Below are 14,332 nucleotides of genomic sequence, written 5' to 3'. Positions count from 1 at the left end.
CAAATGCCCATTTGCACAATGCACACAACTGGGAGGGTGAAAGGGAGAAAACAAGAGCTACATTCGCATTACATGCTTTCCAGTTTAGATTTTTTTTTCTTTTTGCTCAGATTAGGCCTTACTGCCTTGACAGCTCACATTGGTGTTCATGAGTGACTCATATATGTTAGTAGACTTCTGCCTGTCAATATCCAATACAATAAATCATGAAAAACAACAAATGGCATATTTGTGACAATCTACTGACAATCTATTTTTGACATGGTGAAAAAAATAGAACAATGACAAAAACATCAGGACATTATGTGCTGTAAAGGACAGCTGAAAGCTCATCCAAGGTAAATAATGGATGAAAGTAGAGGCTTTCAGCTGTTGCTGCCACTTCTTTGCCAGGAGATATGTGGATGTGCATATGCAGTAAGTTATCAATCATCACATTGTGAAAAAAGTACACCTTTCAAGCAAAGTTTTGGGCATTTTTAAGCAAATTGACAAACTCAATTTGACTTTTCGGCAAATTATTATTAGTATTACTATTATTCGCCATTTATTGCTGCATTTCTTTTTAGACTGGCTCCTTACACAGCATTATCTTCCATCCATCCATCCATCCATCCATTATCTGTAGCCGCTTTATTCTGTTCTACAGGGTCGCAGGCAAGCTGGAGCCTATCCCAGCTGACTATGGGCGAGAGGCGGGGTACACCCTGGACAAGTGGCCAGGTCACAGCATTATCTTGTGGTGATAAATTTGTGATCGCTGTGTTTTCTTTTTCTTTTAGTTGAACATTTATTCATACTTATGCATACACATACAGTGGTATGCAAAAGTTTGGGCACCCCTGGTCAAAATTGCTGTTACTGTGAACAGTTAAGCAAGTTGAAGATGAAATGATCTCCAAAAGGCATAAAGTTAAAGATGACTCATTCCCTTAATATTTTAAGCAAAAACAATTTTTTTATTTTCATCTTTTACATTTTCAAAATGGCGGCACGGTGGTGTAGTGGTTAGCGCTGTCGCCGCACAGCAAGAAGGTCCGGGTTCGAGCCCCGTGGCCGGCGAGGGCCTTTCTGTGCAGAGTTTGCATGTTCTCCCCGTGTCCGCGTGGGTTTCCTCCGGGTGCTCCGGTTTCCCCCACAGTCCAAAGACATGCAGGTTAGGTTAACTGGCGACTCTAAATTGCCCGTAGGTGTGAATGTGAGTGTGAATGGTTGTCTGTGTCTATGTGTCAGCCCTGTGATGACCTGGCGACTTGTCCAGGGTGTACCCCGCCTTTCGCCCGTAGTCAGCTGGGATAGGCTCCAGCTTGCCTGCGATCCTGTAGAACAGGATAAAGCAGCTAGAGATAATGAGATGAGATGAGACATTTTCAAAATGACAAAAAAGGAAAAGGGCCCGAAGCAAAAGTTAGGGCACCCTGCATGGTTAATACCTAGTAACACCCTCTTTGGCAAGTATCACAGCTTGTAAACACTTTTTGTAGCCAGCTAATAATCTTTCAGTTCTTACCTGGGGGATTTTCACACATTCGTCCTTGCAAAAGGCTTCCAGTTCTACAAGTTTTTTGGGCTGTCTTGCATGCACTGCTCTTTTGAGATCTATCCACAGATTTTCAATGATGTTTAGGTCAGAGGACTGTGAGGGCCAGGGCAAAACCTTCAGCTTGTGCCTCTTGAGGTATTCCACTGTAGATTTTGAGGTGTGTTTTGGATCATCGTCTTATTATAGGACCCATCCTCTTTTTAACTTCAACTTTTTACAGATGGAAAATGCTTTTTATGCTTCATTGACCACATGATGAGTTACAGCCTAAGACTTCACATTCTTTGACACTTTGTATTATGACGGAGAAGGAGACCACTTCCTGTTTTCCCTATGTATTAACGCATTCTTAGTCTTTAACACACTTGAGATAAGAGCCAGATGACAGCTTCCATCGTCTATGAAAAAATGTTTCTCAGCATATGTCATCCTTTTTCCAGTGTATAAATATTTTCTGTAAGTGACTTTAAGGCTTTTGAGATCTATCCATGGATTTTCAATGATGTTTAGGTCAGGGGACTGTGAGGGCCAGGGCAAAACCTTCAGCTTGTGCCTCTTGAGGTATTCCATTGTAGATTTTGAGGTGTGTTTTGGATCATCGTCTTATTGTAGGACCCATCCTCTTTTTAACTTTAACTTTTTTACAGATGGTGTGATGTTTGCTTCCAGAATTTGCTGGTATTTATTTGAATCCATGCTTCCCTCGACCAGTGAAATGTGCCCTGTGCCACTGGCTGCAACACAACCCCAAAGCATGATCGATCCACACCCATGCTTCAGAGTTGGAGAGGTGTTCTTTTCCTGGAATTTGGCACCCTTTTTTCTCCAAACATACCTTTGCACATTGTGGCCAAAAAGTTCTATTTTGATTTCATCAGTCTACAGGGCTTGTTTCCAAAATGCATCAGGCTTATTTAGATGTTAATTTGCAAACTTCAGATGCTCAATTTTGTGGCTAGGACACAGGAAAGGTTTTCTTCTGATGACTCTCCCATGAAGGTCATATTTGTTCAGGTGTCGCTGCATAGTAGAACAGTGCACCACCACTCCAGGGTCTGCTAAATCTTTCTGAAGGTCTTTTGCAGTCAAACAAGGGTTTTTATTTGCCTTTCTAGCAATCCAACGAGCAGTTCTTTCAGAAAGTTTTCTTCATCTTCCAGACCTCACCTTGATCGCCACTGTTTCTGTTAACTGCCATTTCTTAATAACATTACAATCTGAGGAAACGGCTACCTGAAAACACTTTGCTATGTTCTTGTAGCCTTCTCCTGCTTTGTGAGCATCAATTATTTTATTATTCCGAATGTGAGGGAGTTGCTTAGAGGAGCCCATGGCTGTTGATTTTAGGGACAAGTTTGAGGAGTCAGAGAATTTATACAGCTTTGAAATCTGCATCATCTGACCTTTCCTAACGAAGAATTTGAACAAGCCACAGCTCAATAAGCTAATTAAAGTCTGGAACCTTGGTAAAAGTTACCTGAGAACTCAAATGTATTGAAGTGCCCAAACTTTTGCAAGGTGTTCCTTTTCTTTTTTCACTCTCCAATTGCACAAAACAAAAATAATACACAAATCTTGCAGAAAACGCTGAAAAGAAATGTCTCGTCTTTACCTTTATGCCTTTTGGTGATCAGTTCATCTTCTGCTCACTTAACTATTCACAGTAACAGACATTTTCAGTAAGGGTGCCCAAACTTTTGCATGCCACTGTAGTTAGTAATCATTAATCAGTATCATCAACAATGAAAGTAAGTCAAGTTAAAATCGGTATATACTTTATTCTTATTATATTTTTTGTGTATACTGTATGAGTTAGTACTCGAGGTGAACTTGTGTGTTTACATCTAACTTTGTACAAGGAACAATGCTTTTTATGCTTCACTGACCACATGATGAGTTACAGCCTAAGACTTCACATTCTTTGACACTTTGTTTTATGACGGAGAAGGAGACCACTTCCTGTTTTCCCCATGTATTAACGCATTCTTAGTCTTTAACACACTTGAGATAAGAGCCAGATGACAGCTTCCATCGTCTATGGAAAAATGTTTCTCAGCATATGCCATCCTTTTTTCAGTGTATAAATATTTTCTGTAAGTGACTTTAAGGCAGTGGTTACGTTGACCTGGTCAAGATGCTACTTGGTTCTTAAGAATCTGAATAAAGGTAAATGTGTTTTGCTTGAGTTTGGTGTCTCCACATTTCCTATACTGTAGTTAACATTTCCACTGCAATCCCTGCAGGCAAAATGCTGAGGCAGCTAGCAAGTTAGAAAGTAACCTAAATAAAAACATTTGTATGCATTCTTAAAGTAGAAAATATATTATTGGCAGGAAAAGCTGGATTTTGATGAGAACTTTATATTTCTGGCTGTTTTTCAGAATTCAGCCACTTTGAAAAATGTCAGATTTGTCCCATTTAGAAAATGGATTTGTCCTACGTCAAGCTTGTAATGTAACTGTAGCCAAAATGCTGTATGAAACCTTATGTCTTGCACAAATCTGCTTTCTATTGTGTCACTAGACAAAGGCGCAAACTTTTGTAAACTTTTGGGACAGATCAGTCTTATTATAGCACAGGCATGGAACGAGAAACACAGATCATTTAGTATAATGGAACTGCTCTATATAGTTGAGCCCATACCCAACAAGATCTAATTATATTATAGCCATGGATAAAGTGGAGATCCAGGATAAATAGCTGCCATTCTTACAATTACCAAAAGAGTCCTACACAATCCAATAGTCTTAACAAGGATCTGAAATAGTATATGTTATCTAACACACTTATAGATTCCTTAAAGGTCCCATGGCATGGTGGTTTGTTGATGCTTTAAACGGGCTCGTGGAGGTTTCCGGATGTTATATCCGCAGCCTTTCTCGAAATGAACCCTCGGCACGTAGATGTAGCCTCCTGGGAGAAAGCCCCATTTCAGCGCTTTTCCCAGTGCGTCATTTTGCTAATGAGAAGCAGGAGGCGGGGAAGGGTACAGGGTGGGGGCGGGTCTTATCATTAATATTCATGACATGTAAACGTGTTACCTCTGATTGGCTAACAGCACTGTGACGCTACCTCCAGTGGGTCAGAACAAGCGGATGTGGGTGTCTTACTATGGCGAGAGAGAAGGAACAAACCGCGAAGGGAAAAATACCGCGCGCTGACGTCATTAAGGTGCGACGCGAGGAAATAAAATAAACTCAACAAATGTTTGGGTTTTTACTGAACAAACAAACAAATAAAATGAACGAGTGACTTAAAAAAAAGAATGTGGGTGTCTTTGTAAAAACTATTTTGATTGGCTATTATAACAGAGCATGCTGCATGCTTTTTGGTTTTGTAGCGCAGAGTACCTGGCTAACTGCAGGAAGCGGTTAGCTGCACAGCTAATGTAGCCATTGCAAGGCTAACATGGCACCGATTTTAAAACACGGCAAAACGACTTAACAGTTATACACTTACTTGTTCGGTGTTTGTTGCTGATGCGGCAGGGATGCTTGGTACGGACCCAGGCTTCAGTGACAGTTGATGTGCAAAACCTGCCCTGTACTGTCCCAAGTTGTGGAAACATTCATCAGGAAAATGCTTCCGACAAACATACACCGTCTTAGGTAGACTCGACGGCGTATTATTGGAGTAAATAAAATTAAGCCACTGCGTCTTCAGGGGCTCTCCCGTCGGCAGTAAAAACAGACTCTTTTCTGTGTTGTCACATCCATGTACAGCACAATTTCCATGTTTGGTGGCAACTTTTGAGCTGGGCGGGCAATCCATACAGTGGGTGGGAATCCAGAGGGGGGGCGTGGGGATCATCTCCCTTGCTGACGTAGGCAAGGGAAGAGTTTATCAACGCTCCATTTTGACACGCCATTCTCAAATGTTGGGCATAGTTTGGTTTACACATTATGAAATTTCTAGCCACTGGGGTGACTTAAGAAGGTCAGAGGAACTCATTTTAACGTTAAAAAACCTCAGAAAGTGAAAATTTCATGCCATGGGACCTTTAATGTACTCATCATTTCGAACTCAACAGTCTGCCTGCTGTTTTATTTGGTAACGGGATGTCACTGTGCTTCGTACTGCCATGATTCACAGTGTAATAGTGCTAAAATTAGCATCAAGCAGAAGTGCTGGGAGGGTGGGCTCCTGCTGATCAACCTGAAGGTCAGACACCATAGCTGGAATAGGACTAAAGCTCAGGGTAGATGGGCAAAATAAGAAAGCGCTGGAGATATACATGTGAATAGATGTGTACTCAGAAATACATACAGACTAGCAGGGATGTCTTCCTGGTCAATAAAGCCATTTGTCATTAGTATAATGTTCTCTAAATTTTAATCTAAATTCTCTTTAAATCACCAGAACTAAACTATCATTAAATGAGTGCATCAGTCAAGCACAGTTATACTGAATGTTACATAAACTCAATGAGGATATAGAGTTATCAGTAAAAATGATGTGAAGTTTGGTAAACAGAGACTTAAAGTACAATTTAATGGTGTGTAAAGACTTTGTCTCAGGGCGAGAATTTTTTTTTCCTGACAACGTTTATTCAAACACCCACAACAATCCAGCACCAGTCAGTGCCTAACTGCAAAAATAATTACAAGCTTCAGTTTAAGAAAAGCAAACAAGAAACCCTATAAATTATAAAACTTGATAATAAAACCTGATGAATGTAAAACATATTTTTACTTGGGGCGGCACGGTGGTGTAGTGGTTAGCGCTGTCGCCTCACAGCAAGAAGGTCCGGGTTCGAGCCCTGTGGCCGGCGAGGGCCTTTCTGTGCGGAGTTTGCATGTTCTCCCCGTGTCCGCGTGGGTTTCCTCCGGGTGCTCCGGTTTCCCCCACAGTCCAAAGACATGCAGCTTAGGTTAACTGGTGACTCTAAATTGACCGTAGGTGTGAATGGTTGTCTGTGTCTACTGTATGTGTCAGCCCTGTGATGACCTGGCGACTTGTCCAGGGTGTACCCCGCCTTTCGCCCGTAGTCAGCTGGGATAGGCTCCAGCTTGCCTGCGACCCTGTAGAACAGGATAAAGCGGCTACAGATGATGAGATGAGATATTTTTACTTCACTAAAGCTTTGCAACCCATGATTGTAACAATGTGCAATGTGCTTTATTTCATGTAATCCTCAAAAAAAACCCAAACCCACCAGTCTGTGCCATCACGCTACAGCATTTCAGAAATAATCTTCCCATTCTTTGTGAACTTATGCCACAATAACTCAAGAGCTTTGCATCAATTAACAAATGAACTATCAACATCACGACCATGTTTTTATAAAACCACAAGCTCCACCTCAAGCTTTTGAGTAATCTAATAGGGCAAATTACTTGTGACAGAAAAGGAACATTTCAGGACACAATTTGTTTTGGTTATTAATTTGCTGTTTCAGTACTTCCATGCCAAGGAACTTGTCCTACCTCCTGGTGTCAGCAGCAGTTTAGCCGAGAGTCACTTTGTTGTGCTAATGATGGGTATAAGCCTACATGCTCAAAACAGTTCACATAGCATGTAGTGCAATAGGAGTGACAAGCACAATAGACTCACTCCCAGACTTAAAATTAGCTAGTCACTGTATGTGAGTGTATGCATGTGTTTATGGGGACAAAAAACCTTCGTACTAGTGGGTTAAATGTGTGAATACAGCATGGTTGGTTGTTTTTTTTTTTTTTTTTTTGGGGGGGGGTTGGGGTTTTTTTTTCAATTTTTATTTGATTTGATGATGACATTACTATAGTGTTACTGTGTGCTAGACCTTGTCTGCATGTCTACATAGCACACTATGATTAGGCTTACTAACTATAAGGTAGTCTTTTTAGATGCAAAATAATTTGGTTGCTTCCTTGGCTAATAACCTTTTTAACCGGTCACTGACTGAATCATGGTTGTGCCATGTTCTTTCCATTTTTTAATCATGGTGCGATATCTCGTCTCATCTCATTATCTCTAGCCGCTTTATCCTGTTCTACAGGGTCGCAGGCAAGCTGGAGCCTATCCCAGCTGACTACGGGTGAAAGGCGGGGTACACCCTGGACAAGTCACCAGGTCATCGCAGGGCTGACACATAGACACAGACAACCATTCACACTCACATTCACACCTACGGTCAATTTAGAGTCACCAGTTAACCTAACCTGCATGTCTTTGGACTGTGGGGGAAACCGGAGCACCCGGAGGAAACCCACGCGGACAACATGCAAACTCAGCACAGAAAGGCCCTCGCCGGCCACGGGGTTCGAACCCGGACCTTCTTGCTGTGAGGCGACAGCGCTAACCACTACACCACCGTGCCACCCTCATGGTGCGATATGAAATGTTAAATTTTTTTGTTTTGTTTTAATAGCACTTTTGTCTCAATGATACTATTTGTTAATTTATATTCTCTAACAAACTCTGGGCCTTTCAGGAACAGCTGTATTAATACTGTGATGACGTGACACCAAAATTAATTTATGGGTTTCACACCAGAAGAAGAAGCCTTTATTTGTCACATGCACACTCAAGCAGAGTGAAATTCATCCTCTGCATTTAACCCATCTGAAGTAGTGAACACACACACATGCACATACACACACACACACACACACACACACACAAGTGAGCAGTGAGCACACACACATACCCAGAGCAGTGGGCACCTATGCTACAGCACCCAGTGAGCAGTTGGGGTTAGGTCCCTTGCTCAAGGGCACTTCAGCCCAAGGCCACCCCATGTTAACCTAACCTGCATGTCTTTGGACTGTGGGGGAAACCGGAGCACCCGGAGGAAACCCACACAGACATGGGGAGAACATGCAAACTCCACACAGAAAGGCCCCCATCAGCCACTGGGCTCGAACCCAGAACCTTCTTGCTGTGAGGCGGCAGTGCTAACCACTACACCACCATGCCGCCTCGAAGCTGAATACTGATGTAATGAAGCTGAATACTTTTGTAATCACAGAATTTTTTTAAATTTGGAAATAATTTTGCAAACTACATAGATTTTTCTCCAGATTTAATATTATGGGCTATTTTGTGTAGATTCATGATCTGAATCTATGATATGGCCAAAGGTTTGTGGATACCTTACCATCACACCCAAACTGTTGCCACAAATTTTGAAACACACAGTTGTATAGGATGTCTTTGCTTGCTTCACATTACAATTTCCCTTCAATGTAACTAAAGCTGTTTTATACAGGAACTTGGCCTGGAACAAGTTGTTTCCGGAACAAGTTGCATTGGTGCAACTGCCCGTCTAATCCCAATTTGTTCCAGAACAGTTTGACACCGGTGGGCGCAACTTGCTCCACTTTACAAGGGGATGCAACTTGTTCCTGCTTACTGCCTCAACACAATCGGTGGCAAGTAGGAGAGCTTACGTGCGCGCGGTAGTGTTCCTCCAGGTCATTTATCATCCGGACAAAACCACAACAAATTCAATGGTCAGTTCTTCTCGAGTGCTTTTCCGTGTCAAACTTCTCCACCTTTAAACAATGAAGTCAAGTGATTCCCAAGCCAATCACAGTGATAACTAGACTAAAGAAGAAGTTCTTACCCTCATCCAATTGTGGGGAGATGCAGATCATTGTTTGTTTTTTCGATTTAAAATTCATCTAAAAGAGCAGATTCAAAGAGTCAATTCATTCCCTGAATGACACATCACTGGGAGTGAGTCAGTATCCAGAAGTGACAGTTGGATTTACTGCTGAATCACTAAGCATTTAAACAGAAACAAGCAGTGAGAGAACAATAAAGCAAGTTAAAAACAAGCTTCTGATCACTGATTTGCATATGTGCACTTTTTTGTTTACATGTCTAACCTCCAGCTTGCCACCGATAGAGAGTGAGCATGTAAGCATGAAGGAAAGTGGGCGCAACTTGTTCCCATTGCCCATGTAAAAAGCACATAAGAATCCCAAACCTCTTCCAGCATGACAAGGACCTTGTGTGCAAAGAGAGCTCCATGAAGACATGGTTTTCCAAGTTTGGTGTGGAAGAGCTTGAGTAGCCCAAACCCTGAAATGAACCCTACTGAATACTTTTGGGATGAACTGGAACACTGACTGTGGCCCAGGCCTGCCCATCATCAATTCACAGCCTTACTAATGCTCTTTGGCTCAATTGTCACAAATTCCAATAGACACTCTTCAAACTCTGGTAGAAAGCCTTTCCAGGAGTGTGGAGGCTGTTGTAATAGTAAAAAGGGGACTAAACCTGGAATGGGATGTTCAACAAGCACATATGGGCGTGATTGGTCCAATGTCCACATACTTTTCAGTTCCAGGTGACACTACAAAATGTGGAAAAGTTCAAGGAGCTGAATAGTTTTAAGTTTGTTTTTGTTTTACTCAACCACAGAAGAAGTGGTCTAAAATGCCTCTTCACCATTGTGCATATCTAATCATTGTACAAGTCTGACGAGGAGATGTTTGGTCAAAGTCAAAGTCAAAGTGAACTTTATTGTCAATCAGGCCCAGGTGCGCCACCAGAAATTTTGGGCCCCATGAAAGATTAGAGTTTTGGGCCCCCCAACTTTCAACAAAAGCAGCAATCCTAAAGCATTTATGGGTTGTATTGCTGCTTACCTCCTTCTCCAAAGGGGGGTTCAGTGGTTTGGTAGGGCGGAGGTCCCCCTGAGGCTGAATCTGTGCATATTTAGGGCACACCATTAGTTATGAAACTGGTTATTAGCACTAGTTATTAGCACCAGCATAACGTAATATTTCATCTTGTTTATCACACAAGTCAGTTCATTTATTAAAATGGAAAAAATGTCACTGTACAAACTGTAAAAGTGTTCTCTTGATAGGCTAATCCAACCACGTTCATACTGTTCATTTACCATTCGCTAATATTTTGAACACACATGTGAGCGATAGCTACCTTTCTTTGGGAAAAACTGAGTGACCAGTTGCCTGCCTCTCCGGTCCCTCTCAGCTTTCAGCTGCCTTTCTTTACGTTTTTGACAGCCACTCTTCATATTTAGCGATCATAGACTGTACGCACTCCACTGCTGGCTGGCTGGCTGCTGCACTGCGACACAGCAGTAAGTAGCGTTGCACTGATCAGCACACAGATTTAACGCATCGCGCTTCTACCAGAACTGGACCGTACCATTTCGCAAAAGGGGGAGGGTTAAATGACAATATGTTGAAGAACTCAAGAAATAGACAACCTTGTTCAATTAGCTCATTTTTACCAGATGGAATATTGCATTGTTGTTATTTCAAAAGTCTTATTAAAATCATTAAAAGCATATTATCAGCCCCTTAAAGGGCCCCATGGCAGTGCTGGGCCCCTAGAATTGTTCTAACCTTTCCCCCCCTGGCGGCGCCCATGATCAGACCATGTAACAGAATTACACAGAGGATTGAAATTGCGTTTCCCCAAACTCCAAATGTGCGGTATTAAAAATTTGACACACAACTAAACATAAAAGTGCACACAGACATCAACAGATAAGCAAATTAACACAACATATAGACAGACAGTGGGCATACAGTTCCCAGAATATTCACAGTGATCCAGAAATGTAGTCAAGTCTGAGGTAATGTAGTCCAGAATTGTAGTTCCAGAAATGTAGTCAAGTTTGAGGTACGTATGTTACTGGGGTGCAATAGTACAAGGGTACAATGGTGGAGGCTATTGCTACAAAAAGTGATTAAATTCAAGGGTTCACATCCTTTTGCCAGCCTTGACTGTGAATGATGATTAATCAGACTTTAAGTTATAACTATAATGAATTCAGAAATGGCACTGATGCACATACTCATAACTTGCTCCTAAGTTTCTGTTTACACAATTGCACTTTTTGACTATATCGTATATAGTTATAGAAAGAGAAATTATTTATAATCACACTATCCGGTGTTACTCAGATGAGCACGGGTTCCCTTTTGAGTCTGGTTCCTCTTAAGGTTTCTCCTCATGTCGTTTCAGGGAATTTTTCTTTGCCACAGTCACCTCTGGCTTGTTCATTAGGGATCAATTTATAAATTTAAAATTTATGTTTATCTGTAAAGCAGCTTTGTGACTATGTCCACTCTTAAAATCGTTATATAAATGAAATTGAATTGAATAACACCATGGTATAATGAGTCATAAAACTCAAGCTAGACATGTTCCAAATTGCAAATTTATACAAACTGTTCAGCACTGGTTTACCAAGGGTATGAGATCTATAGAGTTGGAGCTGTTTGCGATTTGTATACTTACAGAATCTTGATTTCTTGATGTGGATAAATGTCTCATCTCATCTCATTATCTCTAGCCGCTTTATCCTTCTACAGGGTCGCAGGCAAGCTGGAGCCTATCCCAGCTGACTACGGGCGAAAGGCGGGGTACACCCTGGACAAGTCGCCAGGTCATCACAGGGCTGACACATAGACAACCATTCACACTCACATTCACACCTACGGTCAATTTAGAGTCACCAGTTAACCTAACCTGCATGTCTTTGGACTGTGGGGGAAACCGGAGCACCCGGAGGAAACCCACGTGGACACGGGGAGAACATGCAAACTCCACACAGAAAGGCCCTCGCCGGCCCCGGGGCTCGAACCCAGGACTTTCTTGCTGTGAGGCGACAGCGCTAACCACTACACCACCGTGCCGCTGTGGATAAATGTGTTAGCATTTTTATACCTTTTTTTTTTTTGCTGTCTGACCAAAGCAAGTGATTATTCAGTGCAGAAAAAAATGGTCTTTAAAACAAGCTTTAAAACAAGCTTTGAGTCTTTAACAGCTTAAAAACTGATTCCCCCCCCCCCCCCCCCCCTCATTAACTTACACATTTAAACAAAGGCAGGAATCAATTATCCAGAGCCACCCTAATATTCAGGCCTGACCAATGCACTTCAGCTATGTTATGGAGACAAGCACAGGAAAAAACATCCATTAAAAACATCTGGATGGAGTGTAACAGTACAGATTATAGACACTTTGTTACTTTTTACATGATTATACCAGTGCAAGCAATCCTCATCTGACATAACTATGACTAATTTTTTAGAGGAATTATATTTCTTCTAAGGGCGGCACGGTGGTGTAGTGGTTAGCGCTGTCGCCTCACAGCAAGAAGGTCCGGGTTCGAGCCCCGGGGCCGGCGAGGGCCTTTCTGTGCGGAGTTTGCATGTTCTCCCCGTGTCCGCGTGGGTTTCCTCCGGGTGCTCCGGTTTCCCCCACAGTCCAAAGACATGCAGGTTAGGTTAACTGGTGACTCTAAATTGACCGTAGGTGTGAATGTGAGTGTGAATGGTTGTCTGTGTCTATGTGTCAGCCCTGTGATGACCTGGCGACTTGTCCAGGGTGTACCCCGCCTTTCGCCCGTAGTCAGCTGGGATAGGCTCCAGCTTGCCTGCGACCCTGTAGAAGGATAAAGCGGCTAGAGATAATGAGATGAGATGAGATATTTCTTCTAACAAACTCTAGTAGTCAAGCAGTACTTTGTTTTTCTGGGATGTACCTGCCATCTAGAGGACAAGATATCAAATGACAATTGACTAGATTTTCACTTCTTTAATTGTGGAATTAAGTACTCAGCTTTGATTGTGCTGAAAATGTAGTCTTCTGACAAGTCCAGTCAGTGTTCCTCGTAGACGTATTTGAGGATTCTGCTGTCTGGAGAACACTTACACACAGCCCTATTTTTTTTTCTCATTTGTGTCTATCCAGGCATCTCTTTTATGATGCTGTTACCTTTGAAAGTGATTAATGACTGTTATTTGCCTTCCTTGACTCTAAGTTTGGAATTTAACTGACTTTTTATTCCATCCCTCATCTACTGTTGGTATGTCTCCCATCGTGTGTCTTTGTGAGTGTGCATACAGTATGTTTGTGTTAAGGTTTTTTTTTTAAAACAAATCCTAAAATCTCCAATGTAAATGAATCTATTCAGTTCATTGTAGGACTCGGTTATATTTTCGAAGTGTACAGTCATTACTATGTACATATAAATGATCACACAGCACATTACGAACATGATTAAAGTAAACATCAGAAAAAAAAGCTTCAGTGTAGTTCTGAGCTGAGCAGAATTTCACACAGGAACAACCTGATAAAGATCAGCTGAAATGAAATGAATGCAAAAAAAGACAAGAGTTCAAAAGGACAAAGGTTAGACAAAGAGATAGAAGAAAAAAACACCTTACCTGTCTTTTCTCACAGATCTTTTCACATATCTCTCATGGAGCATTGTGCCCTGTTTGTGCTTTTGGCCCTTGCTGCTTTTTTGTCCTTGTCCAAAGGAGGAAAGAGTGGAAGGAACTGCCAGTGTTTATGTTCTACTGGCACAGGAAGTTCATAGTCTGAGCTATGAGTGAAAACAACCAACTTTTCACACAAACATCTCACCGAACAAATTAAACTTTATTAAAAAAAAAAGCCTAGGAAGAAAAAAAGTTGAAAGAAATGACATACTAAAATTAAATAAAAACCCGAATGAAAGAAATATTGTCTCTAAAATTGTCATTTTCCATGCAACATTAGTGTGATTAGTTCCAGTAAAGTTTGGAAAATCAACGTTGGCAGAAAAGTAGTAATGTTACACAACATGTACAGCCCCCTCTACAATTATTGGCACCCCTTGTAAAGATTACTAAAAAGGATTGGGGGGGAAAAATCCACCTTTTGGTGAAGTCATTTCATCTCACACTGAAAAAATGAGAAAAATCCAACCTTTAGTTGAAATACATTTATCCAAAGGAAAACAAATTCCTTATCAATAAATAAGTATTTTCAACAAAAACATGTATGCCACTATTATTGGCACCCCTGGAAATTATAGTGAGCACAATGTAG

At 41.5% G+C, this 14,332-nt stretch overlaps 1 protein-coding gene across 1 annotated transcript in view; it reads right to left on the bottom strand.

Annotated features, from left to right (window-relative positions):
• Positions 1–13,752, bottom strand: part of si:ch211-247n2.1 (calcium-activated potassium channel subunit beta-2) — a 53,286-nt gene extending 39,534 nt beyond the window's left edge. The window contains exon 1 of the mRNA XM_060941570.1: positions 13,684–13,752. Coding sequence (XP_060797553.1) covers positions 13,684–13,727 — 44 coding nt within the window. The 5' untranslated portion in view covers positions 13,728–13,752. The remainder of the gene's footprint in view (positions 1–13,683) is intronic.
• Positions 13,753–14,332: the final 580 nt, after the last annotated feature.

This window comes from Neoarius graeffei, chromosome 15 (assembly GCF_027579695.1).
Source record: "Neoarius graeffei isolate fNeoGra1 chromosome 15, fNeoGra1.pri, whole genome shotgun sequence".
NCBI classification, from domain to species: domain Eukaryota; kingdom Metazoa; phylum Chordata; class Actinopteri; order Siluriformes; family Ariidae; genus Neoarius; species Neoarius graeffei.
Note: the sequence above shows the minus strand (reverse complement) of the source record. Positions and strands in the feature narration are given on the sequence as shown.